General features: G+C 56.6%; 3 protein-coding genes across 3 annotated transcripts; 1 reads left to right on the forward strand and 2 right to left on the reverse strand.

Annotated features, from left to right (window-relative positions):
- Window positions 1–820: 820 nt before the first annotated feature.
- Window positions 821–24,148, forward strand: LOC311194028 (E3 ISG15--protein ligase HERC5-like; the record flags this gene model as incomplete). Its single annotated transcript, XM_084267029.1, has 22 exons — window positions 821–896; window positions 2,275–2,410; window positions 3,029–3,105; window positions 3,846–4,067; window positions 4,195–4,286; window positions 4,774–4,904; window positions 5,802–5,950; window positions 6,540–6,610; window positions 7,434–7,522; window positions 8,369–8,428; window positions 10,120–10,222; window positions 10,395–10,578; window positions 11,822–11,991; window positions 13,147–13,233; window positions 14,109–14,207; window positions 17,144–17,284; window positions 17,401–17,549; window positions 19,374–19,467; window positions 20,334–20,413; window positions 21,470–21,653; window positions 22,009–22,108; window positions 22,971–24,148. 22 exons carry the CDS (start codon window positions 821–823, stop codon window positions 23,183–23,185), a joined length of 2,709 nt encoding a protein of 902 aa, XP_084123155.1. The 3' UTR covers window positions 23,186–24,148.
- On the reverse strand, window positions 15,831–16,585 carry PIGY (phosphatidylinositol glycan anchor biosynthesis class Y; the record flags this gene model as incomplete). Its single annotated transcript, XM_084266736.1, has 1 exon — window positions 15,831–16,585. One exon carries the CDS (start codon window positions 16,583–16,585, stop codon window positions 16,370–16,372), a length of 216 nt encoding a protein of 71 aa, XP_084122862.1. The 3' UTR covers window positions 15,831–16,369.
- On the reverse strand, window positions 16,602–17,052 carry PYURF (PIGY upstream open reading frame; the record flags this gene model as incomplete). The annotated part of the gene is made up of 2 exons (XM_084266735.1): window positions 16,894–17,052; window positions 16,602–16,743 (listed from the first exon to the last, which is right to left on the reverse strand). Exons 1-2 carry the CDS (start codon window positions 17,034–17,036, stop codon window positions 16,602–16,604), a joined length of 285 nt encoding a protein of 94 aa, XP_084122861.1. The 5' UTR covers window positions 17,037–17,052.
- Window positions 24,149–25,441: the final 1,293 nt, after the last annotated feature.

The raw sequence follows: 25,441 nt of genomic DNA on the forward strand, positions 1-25,441 counted from the left end.
GGGGGCAGGTGGGTCAGATTTGGGGTTGTCTCTCATTACCGGCTCCGTTTGATTGGGCAGCTAATGAGCTGCATTTCAGTCCGTGCTGAGCCTGGTTTGCCCCGCCGGCAGCCGCTGCCCCGTCTCTCCTGCCCTTATCTCGCCCCGCAGCCTCTCGTTCTCTCTCCTCTCCCTGCCATGCTGAGGGGGGGGGGGAACAGAGCATCTCGGTGGGGGGGTGACAGAACGTTTTGGGGGGGGAAACGGAGCGGCTCTGAGCGGGTGATGAAGCGGCTCGGGGCAGGGGCAGAGTGACTTGGGGGGGGCGGAGCGGCTCGGGGGGGGTGACAGCAGCTGGGGGGGGCAGAGCGGCTCTGGGGGGGCGGAGCGGCTCGGGGGGGGGGCGGGGCTGAGCGTGTTTTGGGGATGACAGAGCAGCTAGGACATACACACACACAGAGCAGTGCTGGGGGGGCGAGGCGGCTTTTGGGGGCACCCAGCCCGGGTCAGCCCATCCCCTCGGGGTACCGGCAGCAGCCGAGCGAGCTCTGTGCTTGCAGCCGGTAAAGGACGGGCGCAGCGGCCGCTCCCTAAGGAACCAGCCGGGTGCCTTTGTCCCCCAGTAAACCCCGGCATCCTTCCCCCTCGCTCCTCCTTCCCCCTCCCCGGCGCTCCCCGCAGCCCGGCCCCGCCAGCGCCGGGCTCAGGCTGACACGGGCGGTCCCATGGACCGGCCCCGCCCGAACCCGCCGAGTTTCGGTTTCCGTTTCCCCGCCGGGCCGGGGCGGTCCCGGGGCTCCTCCCGGCACTGTGGAGCTGTCGGGCAGCCGGCGAGCGGAGCATGGCCCCGGGGAAGCGGCGGCAGCAGCGGCGGGGTCGGGGGAGCGGCCCCTCGGGGCGGCCGCGGGGCACGGAAGGTACGGGCCGGCGGGAGCGGGGCTGGGGGACGGGGCTGAGACATCCCCCTACCCTGCCGCGGCCGGGGACTGAGACAACCCCACCCCCTGCCGCGGCCGGAGGCTGAGACCTTCACCCTGGGCCAGGGGCCGAGGCACACCCCCATCCCCGGGGCCAGAGGTTGAGACCCCTGACGACCTCTCCCCCGGGGTTGGGGGCTGAGGCTTTCCACCCCAGGGCCAGGGCGTGAGACCCCTGACGACTCCCCCCCAAGGCCAGGGGCTGGGACTCTCTAGTCCCTCGCATGGGCAGGGATGGGTCTGTGGAGATGAACCTGCTGATGGGGGTGGACGTGACTCTTCCTCTCTCGTGCTGTGATGGAGCCTGGGAGGTGTGAGGAGGGTGGGCAGCGGGTCCTGGGAGGCGTTAGGTAAATTGGGGAGTGTTTTGCTGGTGAGCACCTCTCACACTTGGGTGCCTTGGCTCTCAGACATGGGTGCTGTATAGCAGGGCTGCCCACCAGGAACTCGGTGCCTCAGGGGCAGCCTCTCAGATGCAGGCAAGGAGGGATTTCCTTCTGCCCTGAACGGGAGATGTGTGTTCTCCATCAGCACTTCTCTTGTAAAACATCTGACTTCAAGGCACCCTGTCCCCAAGGCTGGGATGCACCTGGGGCAGTCAGGTACCTCAGGAAGGGCCTTTCCTCCCTGGGATGCTCTCCAGAGCTCTGCAAAGGTAACGGAGCGTGCTTCTGCTGATGTTTTGCTGGCTGTCCTGGGAGCTGGTGGCACTGAGATGCTGAGAAATGGCCTTTAATGATAGCCAGAGGGGTCACTTGGCAGGAAAACCAGCAGTGGGTGGGACTTATCTGTGTTCAGAAGAGATGTGCAGCCCCGGCACTCCAGGACGTGGTGTAGTTGGCATGGTGGTGCTGGACTTGATCATTGGAGGGCTATGAAGGGGATGAAGGGTCTGTGGGGACAGGACAAGGGCCAATGGCCTCAAGTTGGAGCCCGGGAAGTTCTGCCCCAATCTGGGGAAGAACTTCTTGCCGGTGAGGGTGAGGGAGCCCTGGGACAGGCTGCCCAGGGGGTGTGGAGTCTCTTTCTCTGGAGAGATTCCAGCCCTAGGGACCCTGCTTTGGCAGGGAGTTGGACTCCATGGGCTCTGGGGGTCCCTTCCCACCCCTGTGACTCTCTTAGTGGTCTTTTCCAGCCGTAAAGACTCAGTGATTCTGTGATGCTGAAGCCCCGAGAGGCTGAGACAATCGGGCATCTACAAGATCTCGCATCTTCCTGAGGAGCAGAAGCTCTGGGTGGAAGCAGAGATCTCTGTGAGGGCCCCGAGGTGGTTAGGACACCCACAGCCTCAGTGTCCCTGCCTGTGTTTGCTCTGCAGAGCACACGCAGCCACCGCAGAGGGCTGAGAAGGTGACATGTTCAAACCATGACGCAACGCACACGCTCGTCCTCTCCCCCAACGGGCAGCTGTCTGAACACTGGGCCACAGCTTCAGCTGAGGGCTCTACCATGAGGTATGAAGCTTTCCCTGGGCTGGGGAGGGTCTGAATGGTAATGCTCACAAAGTGTTGCCCAAAGGGAGCATCCAAAGAGACTGAGCTGTGTTCCCAATGTGCACATGCGACCAGAATCATTCCTACTGCCCCAAACTTCTACCCCAGCAAGAAGTGCCCTGGTTTTTGAGGGCAACACTGAGCTCTGAGGTGCTCACAAGGCAGGTTTCTCCTGAATGTGGTACCAAAATGATGCAAATGGTGTGGGAACTGCATGTGACTTGGGAAAGCTGTGGGTGAAGGACCCGAGCACATCTGGACTTTGCCACCTTCTGATGGAGCAGTGAGGGTAACCACTGGCTAGACATGGCAGACAGAAGCCAGGCTTGCTGTTACCTTGCCCAGGGCTGAGCCCGATTCTCTTCCTGCTTGCCCCAGTGTGAGCACAGCCAAATCCATCAGCGAGTAGGGCTGGCATGAGGGCAGGGTGAATCAGCTTAGAGGGGACCTCTATTTTTCCCACATAGCTCCTGCTAAATGTGCTAGGGCTGGCTGAGCAGAGGATCTTCCCCCCTCTCTTTCTCTTGTGGCACAGCATCTATTTTGATTTGGTTCCCCCCCTGCCCTCGTTTTTTGCAGGCTGGTGAAAGAACTGGGCAGTGAAGACATCGTTCAGATAGCCTGTGGAGACCATCACGCCGTGGCTCTGTCCAGAGGTAACCTCCTTCAAGTACCTTTCCCCTCCAAATGGGGGCAGCCATATGGCAGGCATGCTCTGGGGAGCAAGTCTGAGCTCCTCCCAGTAGTTGGTGACGCAATTAGGGAGTAAGGAGCAGTGTGGGCAGGGAGCACAAAGGTTATTGGGCTGCTGCCCTTCCCTCCCAGCACCCCATCCTTGTCCATGGGCTGTGGGGGGACACCCGCTCCACCATGGGTTTCCCCAGGGGCTCAGGGGCATCTTTCTCTCTGGCACCTGGGGCGCCTCCTCCCCCCTTCCCTGCCCTTGGTGCCTGCACAGCTCCTCACACCTTCTCACTCCCTTCTCTGGGGCAGAAAGCGGCTCCTGGGGGTTTTGTTCCTCCTCACTGTGACTCCCAGAGGTGCTGTGACCATCACTGATGGGCTCAGCCTTGGGCAGCAGCGACTCCGGCCTGGAGCCAGCTGGTGTTGGCTCTGCGGGGCCTGCAGAGCTTCTGGCTGCTCCTTGCAGCAGCCACCCTGCAGCCCCCTCCTCCACCAGAACCCTGCCACCCAAAACTGCCACACTTGGTTCTTGCTGTGCTGAGTCAGGGTTGGGTTGGGCACAGAAGCAGGCGGGGAGGGAGGTTTGGCTACGGGACACGGTCTCACCATGGAGCTGTTTCTTTCTGGAAGCAGCCCCGCTGCCTGCTCCAGCTCCCACAGGCTGGAGGGCAGCAGCGGGGCTGAGCTGTGTCCTTCTGTCCTGCCCTTGAAGGAGGCAAGCTCTTCAGCTGGGGCCAGAATACCCACGGACAGCTCGGAGTGGGCAGCCAAACCCCGCTTGCCCCCCAAGCACGGCTGGTGGAAGGACTGAGGGGCATCCCGCTTGCCCGGATCGCTGCCGGAGGAGCTCACAGCGCCGCCGTGTCGCTCTCTGGGGCTGTCTACTCCTGGGGGAGGAACAATTTTGGGCAGCTGGGACTCGGAGACACAGAAGGTAAGGAAGGATGGTGGGCTCGCTGTAGGAGAGGACTGAAAATTGCCAAAAACCCATTTCCTGGATCTTTCTTTGTGTGGGACCCCACCAGTCCTCTCTCACTTAAGTGGTGCTGTCTTCCCCCCAGCCAGGGACTGCCCATCGTACGTTGGAGCTCTGGAGCACTGGAAGGCTGTGTTTGTCTCATGTGGGGCTGATCATACTGCTGTCCTCTCCAAGGTGAGCCTGGAAGCCACCATCTGAGACCTCACCCCACGGGACAGGACACCCAGCTGAAAGCCAATGCGGAGCACTGGGGATGGCAGCGCTTGCTTCCACCCAAACCTGAGGATGGTCTTCAAGGGATGCTCGCAGGGCTAGTGGGAAAACTGGCCTCTGCTTGGATTCCCATCACACTTCTTCAGGGAGATGGAATCCCAGGGCGAAGTGGGGTCAGGTTCACCTCCAAAAATGGGAACCACAGCTAATTTACACGTGCAAGTGAAGTTCTTAAGCAACTGGGAGTTATTCCCAGGAGTGAGATGATTTGGACAGCAGGCAGTGTATGATGTCCAAGGTAGTGACCTCCAGCTCTGCATGGACCAGGGACCTTTTAAGCCAAGTCATGTGTGGTGTACTGGGTCTGGCCATCGCTTGGTCGTGGCTGTGTCTGTCTGAGCGCCCTTAATAACACAGCCATACTGTTCTTTGCTTCTCCATCTTCAAGGAGGGGTTGGTGTGCACCTTTGGAGCGGGAAGGGATGGCCAGCTCGGTCACAACTCCACCCGGAGCGAACTCAGGCCTCGTGTGGTGGCTGAGTTGTGGGGAGCCAGAGTTTCACAGGTTGCCTGTGGCAGGTGAGAAATGATAACGTGCCTTTAGGTTCAAGCTCTTGGGGAGGAAGGTGTTAAATCTTTGAGGGACCCACCAAAATGTTCAAATCCCTGTATTCTGGTAGGTCGGCACTGTCAGAGCATCTTCATGTGGGAGCCACCCTCCTGCCACAGCCTCAGGCTAGCAGAACCCTCAGCCCATGGTGGGGAGCAGGGGGAGAGGGCTCCAAAAGCCCCCAGAAGCCCTTGGGTTACTTCTTTTTTGGCTCTTTGAAGAAACAAAAGGTGTTCTGGGTGCTGAAGGGTGAAAGACTTTCAAAAAGCTTTCAAAGAAGTTGCTGAATTCCCACCCACTGCGATAAGCAGACAGGTCCTTAGAGCCAGAGAGTGGTGACAATGACCCGACTTCATCCTGCCCTCCTCGAATAAGGACAGGAAACCTCTCCTGGTGGCACTCCTGAGCTCCACATTGGGCTCAGCAGCTTTTGGAAGCAAAGTGGTGTGAAGCTCGCAGGGCACGGTGCTTTATTTTTGTGGGTGGGATCAGGATGAGGCACAAACTTTCCAGGGTGGCGTAGGAAATTTGGGTCCAGATGCTTCTTCACCACTGAAGGTTCGCACAAAGAAAGGTGCTAGGACTTTGGCTCAAGGGTTGGTGTAGCTGGGTGGTGAGGACTTTCAGAGACCGTTATCTGTGCTGTGCCTGGAACTGGTTGCCCAGGGAGAGGGCTGAGTCCCCAGCCCTGGGTGTGTTTAACAGCCGGGGAGATGAGGTACTGAGAGATCTGGGTCAGCACAGGACAGGGACAGTTGGACTCGATGAGTTTAAGGGGCTCTTCCAACCTTGGGATTCTGTATGGTTGACTCTGACCAGCCCAGGCAGCAGTGTCTTACTAAGTCCCATTCTCCATTCCTGAACAGGCACCACACCCTGGCCTATGTCCCCTCCTTGGAGACAGTCTATTTGTTTGGCTCTGCTGAAGAAGGACAGCTGGGAGACAAGAGAAATACCAACCACTTGATCCCACTCCCCATGGATCTGCCAGAGAAGCCTGCAAAGCCCAGATGGGGTAATGGGGAGTGCAGTCTGCAGCCACTCCTTCCAGGGGGATGTCTGCTTTCTCGGCCTCACGTTCACACCGAGGGGGTGGCATGCTGCCTTGTGCCCTGGTCATCCCCACAGATTCCAGATCATTCCCTTTGCTGCTTGATTTATCATCATGGGTAACGGCCCCATAGAATCAACCCTTCTGCAGACCGTTGCCATAGGAGTGGTTTTCTTATCTACTGTTCCACAGGACAAGGGGGATGGAGTGAAGCTGGAGGAGGGAAGGGTTAGAGGAGATCTCAGGGGGAAGTTCTTTGCAGAGAGAGTAGTGAGGGGCTGGAAGGGGCTGCCCAGAGAGGGGGTGGGTGCCCCGTGTCTGGGGGTGTTGAAGGCCAGGTTGGCTGGGGCCCTGGGCAACCTTGTGTAGCTCCAGGCCTGGAGATTGGTGTCCCTGCCTGTGGCAGGGGGTTGGAGCTCTGTGCTCCTTGGGGTCCCTCCCAACCCAGACCAGTCTGGGATTCGATGATTCTATGATCCATTTGCTTACCCCTGAAGACAATAACGGCCATCTCCTCAAACGTTCTTCTGAAAATCTTTGTGTTCTTTCCCAGGGAAGCCAGCAAATGTGGTTGAAATTATGGCACAAGGGAACCGAAGTATTGTCCTTTGGAAGAAGAAACAGGTATGTGCCTATGTGATCGTGGTGTATCCTTTCACCATGGTGCATGTTGCTGCTGGATTTCCCATCCTGTGGGATTTCCCATCCTGTGTTTTATTGCTCCCAGTTCATACCAGTCTCATATCAGTTCTTTCCATGTAGACCCAGAACCTGATTTGTATTGTAATTATATGTGCAAGAGAGATGTGGGGCTGTTGGAGAGGGGGCAGAGGAGCCACAGAGATGCTCAGAGGGCTGGAGCAGCTCCCCTACGGAGAGAGGCTGAGGGAGCTGGGCTGGTTCAGCCTGGAGAAGAGAAGGCTGTGGGGGGACCTCATTGCAGCCTTCCCATCCCTGAAGGGAGCAGAGGAACAGGAGGGGAATCAGCTTGTTCAAGGGCAGAGACTGGCAGGACAAGGGGGATGGAGTGAAGCTGGAGGAGGGAAGGGTTAGAGGAGATCTTAGGGGGAAGTTGTTTGCAGAGAGAGTGGTGAGGGGCTGGAAGGGGCTGCCCAGAGAGGGGGTGGGTGCCCCGTGTCTGGGGGTGTTGAAGGCCAGGTTGGCTGGGGCCCTGGGCAACCTTGTGTAGCTCCAGGCCTGGAGGTTGGTGGCCCTGCCTGTGGCAGGGGGTTGGAGCTCTGTGCTCTTTGGGGTCCCTTCCAGCCCAGCCCAGTCTGTCGTGTCCTATACCATCCCTATCCCATTCTCTGTTCTGTGGTTAGTTAATGGTGGCACTGGATGACTGTTAATTTGTTGGTGGTGAGCTTTTGGAATGATTGGCCTGTAAACCCCCAATCCCATCTGCTTCTCCCACAACCTCTCTGATACTTTCATGCGTTTCACACAGAGTTCCTACCCAACTGGGACTGCCACTGTGCCGAGTGGGGACGTGGGTGTGTGGAGTTCCAATTCACCACACTGGGAAAGGATAAAAAAGTGAGTCAGAAACCTGCTGGGTTGTGTTTGGGGAGCTTTCTCCCCCTCCAATATGGGATTTGCTCAAAAAATGACTCTTTGGAGAATACTGTAAGGACTGATGCCTGAGTAAGCAGGTACTACTGTGGGGAGCCCCCACGTGTGTCTTGGGGGTACAGCTGCTTCAGGTTCTTACTCAGATCCAGCGGGAAGGGGCTTCCTTTGGGCAAGTCTGACTTCAGCTGCTGATTTGGAGCTAATTTGGATCCCAGTGTTTCCTTGAGTACTCTTAGTATGGTTTGGATCCTATGGAAAGGGGTTGTTGGGAGAGTGAGAGAGAGAGAGAGGGAGGGGGATGCTCTTTCCAGATTTCAGTAGGAAGGGCTCAGCAGCAAACAGCTTCATAAAATAGATGTTTTCCTGGGAACAGAGCCAGGAGTAGGGGCAGTGGGCAAGTCTAACACCCTTCAGACACCAAATGGATACCCTGAGGGATTTTCCCTCCATGTGCTACAAGGACCCCACCTGTGGAGAGGGTTCCTCCTCCCTCCCATGCCATGGTGCCTCTCCAACCTGTCTGGAGAAGACATCTCTCTCCATCACAACACTCACCAGTGAGCCACATGGCCTGGCACGGGGCGCCTGAGCAGGGTCCCTCCCAAAGCCCAGGGGGGCAGAGGTGTCTTGCCAAAGATGGCTGGCTCCTCAGGTACAGTGTCTTCTGAGATGGAGTGGTGCTGAGACAAGGTTTGCGTGGCCTGGGGCTGACACACTTGTACCCACAGCTTTCCTTCTTCCAGATTTACACACCCAAAGCTGCTCCTCCTGTTGAAACACTTGACTCTTTGGTTTCTTTCTCACTGCCAGGGATATCAGATTGATCTTCTCATCTGAGGCTTGCATCAATGGGAGCTTCCTGGAGAAAAGGTAGTGTGCTTGGATGCCATGGAATACTACGGTCCCTGTGTGAATGGGCTGTTTCAGTGCACGTTGTGCCTGGTGTAGAGTGCTGCACATGGGACACAACAACCCCAAGCAGGGCTACAGGCTGGGGCAGAGCGGCTGGAGAGCTGCTGGGGAGAAGGACCTGGGGGTGCTGGGTGACTGAACAGGAGCCAGCAGTGTGCCCGGGTGGCCAAGAAGGCCAAGGGCATCCTGGCTTGTGTCAGAGCCAGCGTGGCCAGCAGGTCTGGGGAGGGGATTGTGCCCCTGGGCTGGGCACTGGGGAGGCTGCACCTCGAGTGCTGGGTCCAGTTCTGGGCCCCTCACTCCAAGAAGGACCTGGAGGTGCTGGAGTGTGTCCAGAGAAGGGCAGCCAGGCTGGGGAAGGGGCTGGAGGGCAAATCCTCTGAGGAGCAGCTGAGGGAGCTGGGGGTGTTGAGCCTGGAGAAGAGGAGGCTGAGGGGAGACCTTCTCCCCACCTCCCCTGCCCTGCCAGGAGGGTGCAGAGAGGTGAGTGATGGTCTCTTCAGCCAGGGGACAGGAGATGGGATGAGGGGGAATGGGCTCAAGCTGCCCCAGGGCAGGGTCAGCTCAGCTGGGAGGGAAAAGTTCTTCCCTGGCAGAGTTGTGGGGCTGTGGCACAGGCTGCCCAGGGAGGGGGCTGAGTCCCCAGCCCTGGGTGTGTTTAACAGCCGGGGAGATGAGGTACTGAGAGATCTGGGTCAGCACAGGACAGGGACGGTTGGACTCCATGGGCTCAAAGGGCTTTTCCAACCTGGTGACTCTGTGATGCTGTGGTGTTGCAGAAAGTCAGCCTGTATTTTTTCAAAGCCCAAGCTGAAGTTGGTATTTTGATCTCCCAGTGCTACTGGAAATTGCTTATGCTCCAGCAGGCTGCCTCGTCGTGCTGTCTGAGGCATGATGGTGATGATGATGATCTCTTTAGGCAACATTACAGCTTCCAGAGGATCTGTATTTGCTCCTCCCAGCACTGAAGTGCACGTGGGTTTTGGGTGGAATGCAGAAAGCCTGCTGCTAACAGCACACGGGACGGGCAGAGTGTCCCTCAGGCTGTAGCACAGTGAGAATATCCCCTTAGAGCAGATGAAAATACATCCACTGGAGTCAGGGCTGAACTTTCCAAGTTTTTCATGGAACCACAGACTGGTCAGGGCTGGAAGGGACCTCAAAGCCCATCCAGTCCCACCCCCTGCCATGGCAGGGACACCTCTCACCAGCCCAGGCTGCTCAAGGCCCCATCCAACCCGGCCTTGGACACCTCCAGGGAGGGGGCAGCCACCACCTCCCTGGGCACCCTGTGCCAGGGCCTCACCGCCCTCAGAGGGAAGAATTTCCTCCTAATATCCAATCTAAATCTCCCCCCTCCAATTTAAACCCATTCCTCCTTGTCCTGTCACTCCAGGCCCTTCTAAAAAGTCCCTCCCCAGGTTCTTGTAGGGCCCTTCAGGGACTGGAAGGTGCTGTAAGATCTCCCCAGAGCCTTCTCTTCTCCAGGCTGAACCAGCCCAACTCTCTCAGCCTGGCTTCACAGGAGAGCTGCTCCAGCCCTTGGAGTGCTCCTTTCCTGACGTGAGGATGCTTGGCTATTCAGTCCATAATAAAGAACACGTCATTTTTGTGGGTCTGGTTATCTTGTTTTTCTTCCTTTGCCATAGAGACAAACATTTCCAAACCTCCAGAGAAGCCTTGGGTGTGGATGTATCAGAAGTGCACCGTTTTTATGAGGCTATCAGCCAGAAGTCAAAAGTCTTCCAGGAGGTAACGTGTCCATAGAAAGATTCTCACTGTGGAGATAGTGAGGAGCTCTGGATTTCTGTGTGAAACATGGGAGTTTCTGTGCCAGCCTGGCACATAGATGTTTTTGGCAATATATCTAATTGCATTTTTACCCTTCTCTCTTTATTTTCTTCTTTTTTTCCCCCCTCTGAAGGTGCAAAGGGCGATTGAGAACTTACCTCCATCGTTGTCTTCCTCTCTTCCCTCCCCTGAGAATTTCAGAGTCTACGTGGTCCTGCCTTTCCTTCTGCAGGGAGATGATGACAGCTCTCACCGTTCTCTCAGGTTGCTGGCACGAGCTGTCATGAGGCTCAAGCCAGAGGACCTGCAAACCCTTGGTAGGGTTTTTATGATGATAGAGCTTAATGATTTCAATGCTCAGTCCTTGCTGGCTGTGGAGCAAGGGTTAGTGTCGCTGATATTGCGGGTGACACCAAGCTGAGTGGTGTGGCTGATGCAATAGAAGGAAAGGAGCCATCCAGAGGGATACTGACAGGCTGGAAAGGTGGGACCAGGTGAACCTAGTGAGGTTCAACACTGCCAAGTGTCAGGTCTTGCATTTGGGCTGGGCATATACAGGCTGGGAGAAGAGCTCCTGGGGAGCAGCCCCGCTGAGCAGGACCTGGGGGTTCTGGTGGGTGAGACACTTCCCATGAGCCAGCAGTGGCTCCTGCAGCTCGGAAGGGCGATGGGATCCTGGGCTCCATCAGCAGAGGGGTGGCAGCAGGGACAGGGAGGGGATTGTCCCTCTCTGCTTTGCCCTGTGAGGCCCCAGCTGGAGTCCTGTGTCCAGAGCTGGGGCCCCCAGTGCAAGAGAGATGTGGGGCTGTTGGAGAGGGGCCAGAGGAGCCACGGAGATGCTCAGAGGGCTGGAGCAGCTCCCCTACGGAGAGAGGCTGAGGGAGCTGGGCTGGTTCAGCCTGGAGAAGAGAAGGCTGTGGGGGGACCTCAGTGCAGCCTTCCCATCCCTGAAGGGAGCAGAGGAACAGGAGGGCAATCAGCTTGTTCAAGGGCAGAGACTGGTAGGACAAGGGGGCTGGAGTGAAGCTGGAGGAGGGAAGGGTTAGAGGAGATCTTAGGGGGAAGTTCTTTGCAGAGAGAGTGGTGAGGGGCTGGAAGGGGCTGCCCAGAGAGGGGGTGGGTGCCCAGTCATTGGGGGTGTTGAAGGCCAGGTTGGCTGGGGCCCTGGGCAGCCTTGTGTAGCTCCAGGCCTGGAGGTTGGTGTCCCTGGCTGTGGCAGGGGGTTGGAGCTCTGTGCTCCTTGGGGTCCCTCCCAACCTGGACCAGTCTGGGATTCTGTGATATAATTTGTGCCAAAGTCCAGCTTGGAACAAATGCTTTCAGGAGGAGTAGAAACATGGGGACTACAGAGCCACGCACACACGAGGGTCAAAATCCTCTCTGTCAAAGATTTACTCGTTTCTGCAGTGCAAAATTAAGGGGCTTTGTTGGGTTTTGCTATGTTTTGTTGTGGTTATTTATCTCATTTGATAAAAGGAGAAAACATGGCTTGAACCACAAATTGCCATGAGTTGCCCATTACCTGCTATGGATGCTACTGTAGCCCTTGTCTCTTTACAGAATGCCTGTGGTCAAATCTAGAAACATCAGATTTCCAGAAACTGGTCATTCTGTATCAGGGGGCTGCCCAGAATGTCTTTGACGAAGCGATAAGTGGTTGGCAAGGATACCCCTCCAACCCACAACCCCCTGAAATGGTGACTCTGGACGTTCTGCAGCTTCTTTACCAGGTGGGGTGTTTGGATGTGGGACACGTCAGTGTCTTCAGCCAGGGGACAGGAGATGGGATGAGGGGGAATGGGCTCAAGCTGCCTCAGGGCAAGGTCAGCTCAGCTGGGAGGGAAAAGTTCTTCCCTGGCAGAGCTGTGGGGCTGTGGCACAGGCTGCCCAGGGAGGGGGCTGAGTCCCCAGCCCTGGGTGTGTTTAACAGCCGGGGAGATGAGGTCCTGAGAGATCTGGGTCAGCACAGGACAGGGATGGTTGGACTCAATGGGCTTAGAGAGCTTTTCCAACCCTGGTGAATCTGGGATTCTGTGAGTTTGAGCATTTAATTCTTTCTTTTTACTTGTTGGATTTCTCTGGGTTTCCTTCTTACAAGAGAACGTGGGGCCTGGTCATTTGCTGTTTCTTTGGGAATCTGGTTGGCTCTCTGGTGCCAGAGCTTGGAAGGGGTCCTGCTCTTGAGCTGTGCATGGCTGACCCTCTCTAGAAATGAAGAGCTGGAGTGTGGCTTAGACCTTGGCAGGGAGGGGGATGCTTTCGGTGGTGCGAGGAGCACTCGCCTTGATGCGGGCAGAGCTGTGGATGTCATGCCCATGCCCCTTCCCTCTAGTGTGGCCCCTCAACTCAGCAGTGTTTAGAAGACAACCCACCTGCTTGGCACGTCACAACGGCCAGGAGGGGCTTTACGAGCCTGTTCCCTGAGGAATTTTCTGGGATGATCGAATTAAAGCATCTTTAGCTGCACACAAACGAGGGGAGGAAAGGCATGAAGAGCTGCATCCTCCCTGCCAGCCACCCTTCCTTGGGCTGAGATGCCCCAAGTTTAGGAGAGTCAAGTGCTCAAGCTCTTAGCGTGAATCGGGAAGAGTAGTTAAATTATGTTCTGAAGGGAATATCCTTCTGGATGAGAATGGGGGCTTGGGCCTTGGGGGCTTGGGCTGGGTCAGGGCTCTTCACTGTAAATGGTTTTCCTGCTAGTTTCTTCCTGACTCCTCACTGCTGAGGGCTGGGCTACCTGCAGTGTTTCCAGCCTTCCGCTCCCATGCTGGGGCTTGGAATTCTTTCCCAGGCACTGCCCCGTTACTCCTTAGGCCTGTCCTGTGGCACAGCCCCACTGCTCACTAGATCTGCTGACAGATGTCATGTTGCATGTGTTGATGCAGGTGAATGCCAGAACTGGTTTCAGAGTACAACAAGATGACTTCTACCTGACTAAAGGAGAAATGGATTTGAGACTGTTCCATAGTCATGTAAGTATAAAATCCCACCAGCAGTGCAAAACATTTTTTCCCCTTCTGTGTTCTTTAAAGGAGTTGATAGATATGGAAATCAACTCTAGACTCCAGCCCATCCCAAAGACAGTGCATTTTCACAGAATCTTAGAATGGTCTGGGTTGGGAGGGACCCCAAGGAACACAGAGCTCCAACCCCCTGCCACAGGCAGGGACACCAACCTCCAGGCCTGGAGCTACACAAGGTTGCCCAGGGCCCCATCCAACTTGCCAGGAGGGTGCAGAGAGGTGGGCGATGGTCTCTTCAGCCAGGGGACAGGAGATGGGATGAGGGGGAATGGGCTCAAGCTGCCCCAGGGCAGGGTCAGCTCAGCTGGGAGGGAAAAGTTCTTCCCTGGCAGAGTTGTGGGGCTGTGGCACAGGCTGCCCAGGGAGGGGGCTGAGTCCCCAGCCCTGGGTGTGTTTAACAGCCGGGGAGATGAGGTACTGAGAGATCTGGGTCAGCACAGGACAGGGACGGTTGGACTCCAGGAGCTTAAAGGGCTTTTCCAACCTGGGGACTCTGGAATGCTGAGATTTTTACTGCCTGTGTAGGTTTAGCTGAATTACAGAAGATGGTATTTAAATCGTGCTCTCTGTCTCTCTGCTTTATTCCTGGGGTGCTCTGACTGAGGCACTGCCTGTGGGTGCCTCTCTGTCAGGCTTTCCCACTCACCCAAGCATGGGGAAGCCACTTTTGGGAAGCGTGTGTGGTGTCCACGACACGTCTCAGAGAGGCAGGACAGGGCACAGCCCGGTGGTTCAGGCTGGACCTGTGTTCCTGAGCTCTGGTTTTGTAGGAGAAAAATCAGCATGTCTTTTCCCTTTTCCCCCCTTTTCCTTGTCATTCCCAGTGCGACCCATGCAAGTACCCCTGCATCTTTAACCTCTTTGAAAAGATGAAGCTTCATTCTATGGAAGCCTCCCGGATTCGTTCCAGCACCTTCAATTCTGTAAGTGTGACCAAACTTTTACATTTTAGAAGAGAGAAATGTGCTGCTAACACGCTGCTGCTTCAATCTTCAGGCAGGCTCAGAGCCACACTGGTGTTTCCCGGTCAGAAGAGAGTTCCTTCTGGAAGACATATGGGCCCATTTAAATTATGCACCGACCCAGCATTTCAAGATGAAGTTGAAGGTAAGATCCCAAACCACATTATTTCTTAGCTGTGAGCATCTTGCCCCAGTGTTTGCTGGTTTTCTGTGTTGGTGGGAGGGTGTCAGTACTCCCTGGGCGTGTTAATGCAGCAGCTACTCATCAAATCATTGTTAAGACACTTTTCTCTGGGGAAAGCAGAGTAAAGCTGGAGAGTGGAGTTTGACAGTTTGAATTCCAGGCAGCCATCAAGTTTTGTTGGTGTTAAATGCAATTGGAGGTGCTATGGCCTCTGAGGTAATGGAATAGGATTGCTCAGGGAACTGGGAAGTGGCAGGTTCCGGTTATGATTGCTGCTGGGTGACTCAAAGGACTCCAGGCTGGTTCACTGTACATGGAAACCTGGTGGCTGGGGAGCCAGCCTGAGAGGCCAGCAAGGGAGGAGCTTTGTGGCTGTGTGGCAAGTGCTGGATCCCACCCCTGGGAAGGGGCAACCCTGGCTGCACACCGAGCCTGGGGGAGCAGGCGCTGGAGGCTGGCTGTGCTGAGAGGGGTTTGGGGATCTGGGTCAGCAGTGAGTTACCCCTGAGCTGGCAGCATGCCCAGGCAGGCAGGAGGGCCAACTGCACCCTGGGGTGCATCCAGCACAGCACGACCGGGCCAGGGAGGGATTGCCCTCACCTTGAGGGGATTTTCCTCACCAGGGGGGCAGGTTTGGGACATGGAGCTACTGGAGAGTGCCCAGAGGAGGCAGTGAGGATGGGGAAGGTCTGGAGGGGAAGGCTCCCCAGGAGAGGCTGAAGGCCCTGGGGTTGCCCAGGCTGGAGAAGAGGAGGCTGAGGGGAGACCTCACCCCGGTCTGTGGCTTCCTGCCGAGGGGAGCGAAGGGGCAGCGCCGATCTCTCTCCTCTCTCTGGGGCCCAGGGCTGGAACCCGAGGGGACGGCGTGAAGCTGCCAGGGGAGGGTCAGGCTGGGTGTCAGGAAGAGGTTCTGTGCTGAGAGGGGGGTCGGGCGCTGGCACAGGCTCCCCAGGGAAGGGGTCCCAGCCCCGAGCTGGGCTGAGGGCAAGAAGCGTCTGGCCGCTGCGCTCAGTGCCCTGCGCTGCCTGGGCTGGGCTGTGTGGAGCCAGGAGTGGGACTGATGGGCCTGAGGGGGCCCTCCCAGCTCAGGGAGTTCTGGGTTTCTGTGAAAAGAGCATCTGTAGGTGCCGACTTGGCTCCCAAGTCCTGGGTTCCACTGGAGTTACTTTTCCTCTAACCCCTCAGGAGATGCCTCAAACAAAGGTGACCCAGCCTGGCTCCCAAACCTGGGCACTCCGACACAGTAACCACTAGTACAGGGACATAAACCAGCAATTCCACTGGAATATGTTGGAGGCCACTCCCACAACCCCCCAAAAAGCACATCTTTTCTGCAGTGCTGTTATTTCTGTCTTTTTCTTTGTGGGGGAAAAAAAAGGCAAGTAGCTACCAGACACACAGACAGGGCATCATCATTTAATTCAAGTTGTGTTATTAAACATCAGCCTCCTTTATGTCCTTCTGCCAGCAAGGCAAAGCCATCTCAACACACACACACCAGTTGGGAGCAAAGCTCTGCATCAAGGAGAGATTCTCATCACTGCACCCTGTCACTGCTTATTAGTTAAGATCAATTCTTTCAGTCAGGGTACAGTTCTGCAGAGAAACACAATCACCACCTAGAACCTTTAATTAGTGCCACTGCAAACACACAACACTCCTGAAGGGGTGCACTGGAAGGAATTAGTGCTGCTTGTTATTCCTCCTCTTCAGATTAAATTACAGCCGTTACAGGAGGTGGCAAAGCCGTAGGGTTCCAGGTATTGTTAGGAAAGTGGTGGCAGTAGGATTCCAGGTACTGCTTCGTAGGGTTCTGGATCCTGCTAGGAAAGTGCCAGCAGGCACCAGAGCCAGGAGGAAAAGTTCTCAAAGCTGCCATCCCTGATGAGGTCAGGCTGCATCGTTCTAGGGAAGCCCAGGGGTTAGCAAGTGCATCATGCTAGTTGTGCCTAAAGAGCTTAATCCCCATCCAGGTCCAGAGATGGAAGAACACATAAACAGGGATGGTGATGGGGAGGAGGAGGCTGTAGAAACATAAGCTGTGGGTGCTGGTGCAGCCCTGGGGGAAGGTCTCATCCACGCTGGCCGAGTAAAACAAGCCTGCCAGGGAGAGGAGGGGGACGAGGACGGTCAGGGTGGGCAGGGAGGGCAGCATGGCCCCTGCGAGGCCCTCAGGGCTGCTCCGGGACCTCAGCTGGGGGCCGCTTCTGGGTGCTCCTGGCCGCCTCCGGGATCATGGTGGGGATGCCGTCGATGATGGGGTAGGCGATGCCCAGCTCGTCGTTAATGAGCTCGTTGGTCGCTGCCTCGTACCTGGAAGGGAAGGTAAAAACCCGACCCGGAAGGCAGCGAGTGAGCTGGGTCAGGCCCCGGGCGGGCTGCGAGGGCCGCTCTCCCTCCGCCGCGGAGGAGGAGGAGGGCCCAGCCCCGGTTCCCCCCTCCCCTCCTCTCCCCTCCCCTCACCTCAGCGGCCGCTTGGAGAGCGGGCACACCAGGAAGCGCAGCAGCCACGGCTCCAGCGGCTGCGGGGCGCCGGCTCCCGAGCCCTGGCCTGGGCTCTGCCCGCTGGCCGCCCGCCGCAGCACGGCCCCGGCGCCGCGCAGCATGGCCGCTCCGCCGCCGCTTCCGGCGGGGCCGGGCCGGGCCGGGCCGCGGGGCGGGCTCAGCGGTGCCGCGGCGCTGACGGCTGTTGGGGGGGGGACGGGACCCGCAGGTGGTGTTCGTGGGCGAAGCGGGCGAGGACCAAGGCGGCCCGTCCCAGGAGCTCTTCAGCCTGGCCGCCAGGACGCTCAGCCAGCCCGGCACCGGGCCCTTCCGCCACGTCGCCAACGGCCTCGCCTGGTTCCCCACACGGGTAAGGGGCCGGCCCGCCGGCAGCCCCGGGGCGCTGGGGAGAGGCCGCTCACCGGCCGCTTCTCCTTCCTTAACCCCCCACCCCCCGACCCTCCCTTGGCGCCTGTTTCCCGGCAGGCCCCGGCCCAGGGGGACGCCTTCTTGCGGGCCGGGACGCTGTGCGGCATGGCGCTGTACAACGGCTGCACCGCGCCGCTCCCCTTCCCCGCCGCTCTCTACAAGAAGCTGCTGGGGCTGCAGCCCGCCATGGAAGACCTGGAGGAGCTGTGCCCAGGCGAGGTCCGGTAAGAGCCCGGCCCGGCCTTTGCTGTGCGCACTGGCATCGGGGAGAGCTCCGAGCCCCTTCCCGGCCCTCGAGGGTCTCCCGGAGAGCTCGAGAGGGGCTGGTATGGAGGGCCAGGCACAGGGGAAGGGCCTTCAGCTGCAGGAGGGGGATGGAGAGGGGGTGGGAGGCGGAAATCCTTCCAGAAGAGGGGGGAGGTCCTGGCACTGGGTGCCCAGAGAGCCGGGGCTGCCCCGGGATCCCTGGCAGGGCTCAAGGGTTGGATGGGGTTTGGGGGAGCCTGGCCTGGGGGAGGATGTCCCAGGGAGCAGGACTAGATGGGCTTTGAGGTCCCTTCCGACCCAAACTGGTCTGGGATTCTGTTATTCTATAGGATGAGAGGTGATGGGTTTAAACTAGAGCAGGGCAGGGTTAGGTGACAGCTGAGGAAGAAGTTCTTCCCTCTGAGGGTGGTGAGACCCTGGCCCAGGGTGCCCAGAGAGGTGGTGGAGGCCCCATCCCTGGAGACATTCAAGGTCAGGCTGGATGGGGCTCTGAGCACCCTGCTCTAGTGAAGATGTCCCTGCTCACTGCAGGGTGGGACTGGGTGGCCTCTGAAGGTCCCTTCACACCTAACCCATCCTATGATCCTATTCTACCTCTGAGGCCTGACCCAGGATGCCTGCGGCAGCTGTGTTGGCCATTGCAGGGCTGCTCAGAGCTGCAGGTCTGCAGGACAGTCCTTGCCTGGGGCACAGATGTTGCTCTCAGAGGCTGGCATTGCCAAAACGAAAGCCAAGCCCCTGGCTTGGGCTCAGATTTCTGCTCCTCATGAGCTTAAGCCCACACTGTGGTTATATAGTTAAGAACACTTTGAGCTGTAGTTTGGATTTGGGAGCACCCAGCTACTACTGTTGGGTTGTGGGGTGGGGGTTTTTTTTCCTCTAATTGCTGCTGTGCACAAGCAGAGTGTTACCACCTGCTGCAGTAGTGCCAAACCTGGGAGCCCACATGCACGGTCCCCCCACGCTGGGAAAGGAGGTTTCAGGCAGATAGAGCAGGGAGAAGTGCTGCTGCCACCAGCATAAAGCTGAGCTTCTAGGTCCCTGAAGTCCAGCTTTTCATGGGATGGCAGCAGGGACAGGGAGGGGATTGTCCCTCTCTGCTCTGCCCTGTGAGGCCCCAGCTGGAGTCCTGTGTCCAGAGCTGGGGCCCCCAGTGCAAGAGAGATGTGGGGCTGTTGGAGAGGGGGCAGAGGAGCCACGGAGATGCTCAGAGGGCTGGAGCAGCTCCCCTATGGAGAGAGGCTGAGGGAGCTGGGCTGGTTCAGCCTGGAGAAGAGAAGGCTGTGGGGGGACCTCATTGCAGCCTTCCCATCCCTGAAGGGAGCAAAGGAACAGGAGGGGAATCAGCTTGTTCAAGGGCAGAGACTGGCAGGACAAGGGGGATGGAGTGAAGCTGGAGGAGGGAAGGGTTAGAGGAGATTTCAGGGGAAGTTGTTTGCAGAGAGAGTGGTGAGGGGCTGGAAGGGGCTGCCCAGAGAGGGGGTGGGTGCCCCGTGTCTGGGGGTGTTGAAGGCCAGGTTGGCTGGGGCCCTGGGCAGCCTTGTGTAGCTCCAGGCCTGGAGGTTGGTGTCCCTGCCTGTGGCAGGGGGTTGGAGCTCTGTGCTCCTTGGGATCCCTCCCAACCCAGACCAGTCTGGGATTTGATGATTCTGTGTGTGAAGGTCTGTGTGAGTGTGGGTGTTCTGTACGGCTGTGTATTCAAATACTGCCTGTCCAGGGATGTGTTTCAGTGGGGTTTGAAAGTGGCTTGAACAGTTGCTTAGTCTCCTGTCTTTTCCCCTTTGCACAAGGCATCTTCAGGGAATTTTGAATGCAGAATGTGATCATTACCTTGAGAGCCTGGACATGGACTTCACGGTGAGACATTGTTGTGCCATTAGAACCATAGAACTGTTTTGGTTGGAAAAGACCTTCAAGATCATTGAGTCCCCCCATCTGTCCAGCCCCACCAGGCCCAACACCAGAGCACATCCCCAAGTACGACATCTGCTTCTTTTAACTTCCCCAGGGATGGTGCCTCAACCCCTCCCTGGGCAGCCTGGGCCAGGATCTGACAGCCCTTCCATACAGACATTTCTCCTGATGTCCAACCCAACCTTCCCCTGACGCAGCTTTGGGCCGATTCCCCTCATCCTGTCACTGGCTGCCAGGGAGAGGTGACCAACCCCACCTCACTGCACCCCCCTTTTAGGGAGCTGTAGAGAGCGATGAGGTCTCCCCTCAGCCTCCTCTTCTCCAGGCTCAACATCCCCAGCTCCCTCAGCTGCTCCTCAGAGGATTTGCCCTCCAGCCCCTTCCCCAGCCTGGTTGCCCTTCTCTGGACACGCTCCAGCACCTCCAGGTCCTTCTTGGAGTCAGGGGCCCAGAACTGGACCCAGCACTCGAGGTGCAGCCTCCCCAGTGCCCAGCCCAGGGGCACAATCCCCTCCCCAGACCTGCTGGCCACGCTGGCTCTGACACAAGCCAGGATGCCCTTGGCCTTCTTGGCCACCCGGGCACACTGCTGGCTCCTGCTCAGTCACCCAGCACCCCCAGGTCCTTCTCCCCAGCAGCTCTCCATTCAGACAGGACACCGGTGTGCTCCAGCACAACATTGTCCCGCCTGTGTGTGACAGAACCTGTCTGTGAACTCAGAATAGTGTGAGTGCTGTGTCAGGCCCTGCCTGACCCATATGTATGTCATACAGAGATACAACATCCAATGCTTTTGTTTCTTTGCCTAGGTAATGGAAGAAGGAGATTCTGTGGTGGTTGTTGAACTTAAAGAAGGTGGTGCCAACATTCCTGTCACTAAGGAAAACAGGTCAGGTTTGGTTTTCTTATCCCATTGTCTTGTTTTGAGTGTACAAAATGCCATGCCTGTGCCCATCCCCATCTGCTCTTGCAGCATATGGGAACTGGAGCATAGAAGTTCTGTACTAATGTGGGGAAGAACTTCTTCCCGGTGAGGGTGAGGGAGCCTTGGGACAGGCTGCCCAGGGGGTGTGGAGTCTCCTTGTCTGGAGAGATTTCAGCCCTGACCTGTCCTAGGGACCCTGCTTTGGCAGGGAGTCAGACCCCATGGGCTCTGGAGGGCCCTTCCCACCCCTGTGATTCTCTATTGAAGTTCATCAGCGTTGGGCTGCTGGTCTTGGCCCAGTAGGTTGTGTGTTCTGGTTCTCTGTGTGTGCCAGACATGGGCTGTCTGTGCAGGCTGTGGATGAGAAGGGAATCCATCCTTGGACATCCTGGCATCTGCATGGCCAGAGCTGCTTGGCTTTAGCGGGGCAAGTCCTTACAGTTAGCCCAGAACAGTGTTTTCAGGGAAATCCAGCTGACACAGCTCCCTACGGGGCTGTCTATGGGCAGAACTTTTCCAGATCAGGTCTGTATATAGACTCTCTCTTGTGTGTGACAGAGGAAGGAGCAGTTGATCCATGTGACGTGTCACTTTAGTACAGGGACTCTGGCCTGACATCACTCTGTATAGCATTTACACCGGACAAGCACCACACCACGAAACAAATCCCAAAGGAATGAAGCTCCCTGTTAATTCTCCCCTTAATGAAGGATCTGTTTGGTCCAAAATATCATTGAATCCCAGACTGGTCTGGGTTGGGAGGCACCCCAAGGAGCACAGAGCTCCAACCCCCTGCCACAGGCAGGGACACCAACCTCCAGGCCTGGAGCTACACAAGGCTGCCCAGGGCCCCAGCCAACCTGGCCTTCAACACCCCCAGGGACGGGGCACCCACCCCCTCTCTGGGCAGCCTCTTCCAGCCCCTCACCACTCTCTCTGCAAAGAACTTCCCCCTGAGATCTCCTCTAACCCTTCCCTCCTCCAGCCTCACTCCATCCCCCTGATATCTGGTCCTTGCAGGAGAGAATACGTCGACTTGTACCTGAATCACAAGTTCAATGAATCGGTGCGTGAGCCGTTCGAGGACTTCATGCAAGGGTTCTTAAGAGGCTGCCCAACTAAGCAGTGGAAGATGTTTCTCCCTAAAGAGCTCCAGGTTGTTCTCCAGGGATGCAACAAATATGACTGGCATCTTATGGAAAAGGTATTGGGTATTTGTACAGTGTTCTTCTGCTTTGTGTGCTGAGCATGAACTCCTCCTGCTGCTGCCTGTGTAGCTCATGAACAGAAAAATGAGCTCAAGGGACTTTCCTTCTCTTGTTGTGATGGTGGTTTGAGACTTGATCTAGGTCAGGTGCAGGAACAAAGTGGGGGCTAAAAAGCTGTGGTTCAAGGATTGTCATGTGAATCTTTAAAATGGACAAGCGGATTCCAGGGGTTTAAGAGGATTTGAATATCTGCAAAAGGGCTTATAAAACTGATGGGATAAATTGTTGTTGCTTTCAATAGAAACAGGAATTCAAGGGTTAACCAGCCTGTTGTATTTGTATCTCTGGCAGAACACAAGGTATTGGTACTACACCAAGTTAGATCGGACCATCAAGGATTTTTGGGCTGTTTTTCACAAACTGTCAGAAGAAAAAAAGAAGAACTTTCTTGGTAATGTATCAGGCATTTTAAACTTTCCCTAGCCCTTCCTTCCCCACCGCCCCCAACACGTTTTAGGTGCCTCCACATGAAAAATACTGCAGTTCTCCTCTCCCCTGCCTATTCTTCTCTCCCCTTACCCATTCTCCTCTCCTCCCCTATACACATTTTCTAGTGAAAGCTCCAAAGAGGCAAGACAGAGTTGCAGAGACAGGGCTCTGACGCTCCTCACATCCCCTGAGCCTTGCCTCAGTGCATCTGACCCCCCCTGAACCTGGCAATTACTCGATCCCTGACTGTTGTAGTTCTGGGTTGTTGGTCAGAGGCCCCACTGGTGGGAGCAGGATGTGGTGACGTGAGCAGTTGAGCTTTCTCAAAGGCTGGCAGAAGCTAGCTCATCCCTTTCTAATGCAGGAGGTCAAGCCTGGCCTTTCTCATGCACAGAGTCTGTGTAAGTAGAAGAGGGTTTACAATCCCCATGGCTCCCCAAGAGACACTTATTCAGGTACAAATTCAACAAAGCAAAACAATGAGCTGGTGGAAACAGCCCTATTTTTTACACTAATTTTCGCTCATGCTTTTCATCCTCTGATAATATCATCTAAGGGTTTGGGGTTGTTTTAATTTATTTAAGTGGAAGAATTCTTCCTGGTGAGGGAGCCCTGGGACAGCCTGCCCAGGGGGGTGTGGAGTCTCCTTCTCTGGAGAGATTCCAGCCCCATCTCTGTGCGACCTGTCCTAGGGACCCTGCTTTGGCAGGGGGTTGGACTCAGTGAGCTCTGGAGGTCCTTTCCAACCCCTGTGACTCTGTGAATCTGTGATTATTTTAATCTGCTAACTTCCTTTTTGTTCTCTTTTGTCCCCGTTCCTTCAGCATTTGTATCAGGATCTGATCAAATCCCTGGCTATGGGCTGGAGCATTTTATGTTTCAGATCGTAGATCCTCAAGAGAAGAATCCAGATGAGGTCTATATCTCTGCCAATACCTGCAGCCACGCTCTGAACCTCCCCAGGTACAGCAGCCAAACAATACTAAAGAAAAAGCTGCTTCGGGCCATAAAGCATAAGGAAGGGTTTGGTCTCCGCTAACTCAGGAGCCCTTCAAAGCAGAAATAAGAAACCAAATCTTTGTTTCCCATCATATTTTTCCCTTTATCAGCTCCAAATCAGTGGTCTCTGCCCTGCCTGCCTTGTACTGCAGTTTACAAACACTTGTGTGCTTTGGCAGGGGGTTGGACCTGATGATCTCTTGAGGTCCCTTCCAACCCCTATGATTCTGTGAATCTGTGATGCTGTGATTCTGTGTGCACTGAGATCATGTGTAGTTTCTAGAAATGAACTCAGACCAGGTACCTGATTGTGGGGTTTTAAAGTCAGCAGAGGTGACTTCTGCTTCCTGTGCTCCCAAAAGCAGGCTGACCACAGTGTGTGTTTACACCTTTACAGTGGTGACACTAAATGTGTAGTGGTGCCATGAGCCAGCAGTGTACCCTGGTGGGTAGGAAGGCAAATGGGATCCTGGGGGCATCAAAAGGAGCGTGGGCTGCAGGTGAAAGGAGGGGATCCTCTCCCTCTGCTCTGCCCTGGTCAGGCCCCACCTGGAGTGTTGTGTCCAATGCTGGGCTCCCTGGGACAAAACAGCCAGGGGTCTCCTGGAGAGAGTCCAGCGGAGGCTGCGAAGGGGATGAAGGGCCTGGAGCATCTCCCCTGCGAGGAAAGGCTGAGTGAGCTGGGGCTGTTCAGCCTGGAGAGAAGCAGCCTGAGAGGGGATCTGATCAATGGGGATCAATAGCTGAAGGGTGGCACACAGGGGGACATGGGCAGCCTCTTCTCAGGGTCTGTGGGGACAGGACAAGGGCCGATGGCCTCAAGTTGGAGCCCGGGAAGTTCCACCCCAATGTGGGGAAGAACTTCTTCCCGGTGAGGGTGAGGGAGCCCTGGGACAGGCTGCCCAGGGGGTGTGGAGTCTCGTTCTCTGGAGAGGTTCCAGCCCTGACCTGTCCTAGGGACCCTGCTTTTACTGTGTTGAATTAAATGAAGTGATTAAATTTCCACTTCTGTAGTTGGGTCCATCCTTCTGCAGCTGCCTGTGTGACTTTTACTGTTGTTTTTACCTCCTGTTCTGTCTTGACGTTGCGTTGGGGGGGGGGGGGGGGGGGGGCACATGCACACCCTGGGGAGAGGGACACCCCCTCTTTGAACTGCTGGTAAACGATAGACACCTTTTTCCCCCCTGCAGTTGAGGGTGAGACGTGCTGGGTGCCGCTTTCTTCAGGGAAGTAAAGGTTTCCTATGAAGGCATCCCCACTGTGTATGAATTCCCAGCTCGCTAGGACCAACCTTGCACATTAAGGATGTTCCCTTGTAAGTTATGGGTGCTGGGACAGGAGGAAACGGGCTCCAGTTGTGCCAGGGGAGGGTTAGAGTGGATGTCAGGAAAAACTCCTTCCCGGAGAGGGTTGTCAGGCATTGGACAGGCTGCCCAGGGAAGTGGTGGGGTCTACCTCCCAAAAGCCGGGTAGATGTGGTGCTGAGGGACATGGGTTAGTGGTGGGTGGCAGGTTGGGGTGGTGGTTGGACTGGGTAGTCTAAAGGGTCCCTTCCAACCAAGACAGTTGATGATTCTGTGATTCGCAAAGAGGTGAGGAGACCTTCTCACCGCCTCCACTGCCCTGCCAGGAGGGTGCAGAGAGGTGGGCGATGGTCTCTTCAGCCAGGGGACAGGAGATGGGAGGAGGGGGAATGGGCTCAAACTGCCCCAGGGCAGGGTCAGCTCAGCTGGGAGGGAAAAGTTCTTCCCTGGCAGAGTTGTGGGGCTGTGGCACAGGCTGCCCAGGGAGGGGGCTGAGTCCCCAGCCCTGGGTGTGTTTAACAGCCGGGGAGATGAGGTCCTGAGAGATCTGGGTCAGCACAGGACAGGAATGGTTGGAGTCCATGGGCTTAAAGGGCTTTTCCAACCTGGTGAGTCTGGGATTCTGGGAACTGGCTGGCTTCAGAGGCAGGAAACAAGGACTTGGGAGCTCCATAACTGCTCCATCATTGGCCTCCTTTCCCCTGTTATCTCTATCTAGCTCTCTAGCCTTTGTCCCTGAAGCCCTCCAGCAGAGCCCTGAGTGTCCCTGAGCGTCCTCTATCTGGGAGGAGTCAATGTAAAGGTCTTCCAGGAGCTAATCTGCAAAACCCTGCCTTTTCCTAGAAGTGATAATGAGTGTGTGGATCTGTAGCAGCCCAGGCCCCTCAGCCCCAGCTCAGACACAGTGATAGGGGAGCCATGTTGTGTTTATTGGCAGGCTGTGCTGTCCTGGGGCAGGCGGCCCCCGCTTCCTGGGGACCACGTGCCGCCTC

This window comes from Gallinula chloropus (genome assembly GCF_964237585.1).
Source record: "Gallinula chloropus genome assembly, chromosome: 7".
In the NCBI taxonomy this organism is placed as follows: Eukaryota; Metazoa; Chordata; class Aves; order Gruiformes; family Rallidae; genus Gallinula; species Gallinula chloropus.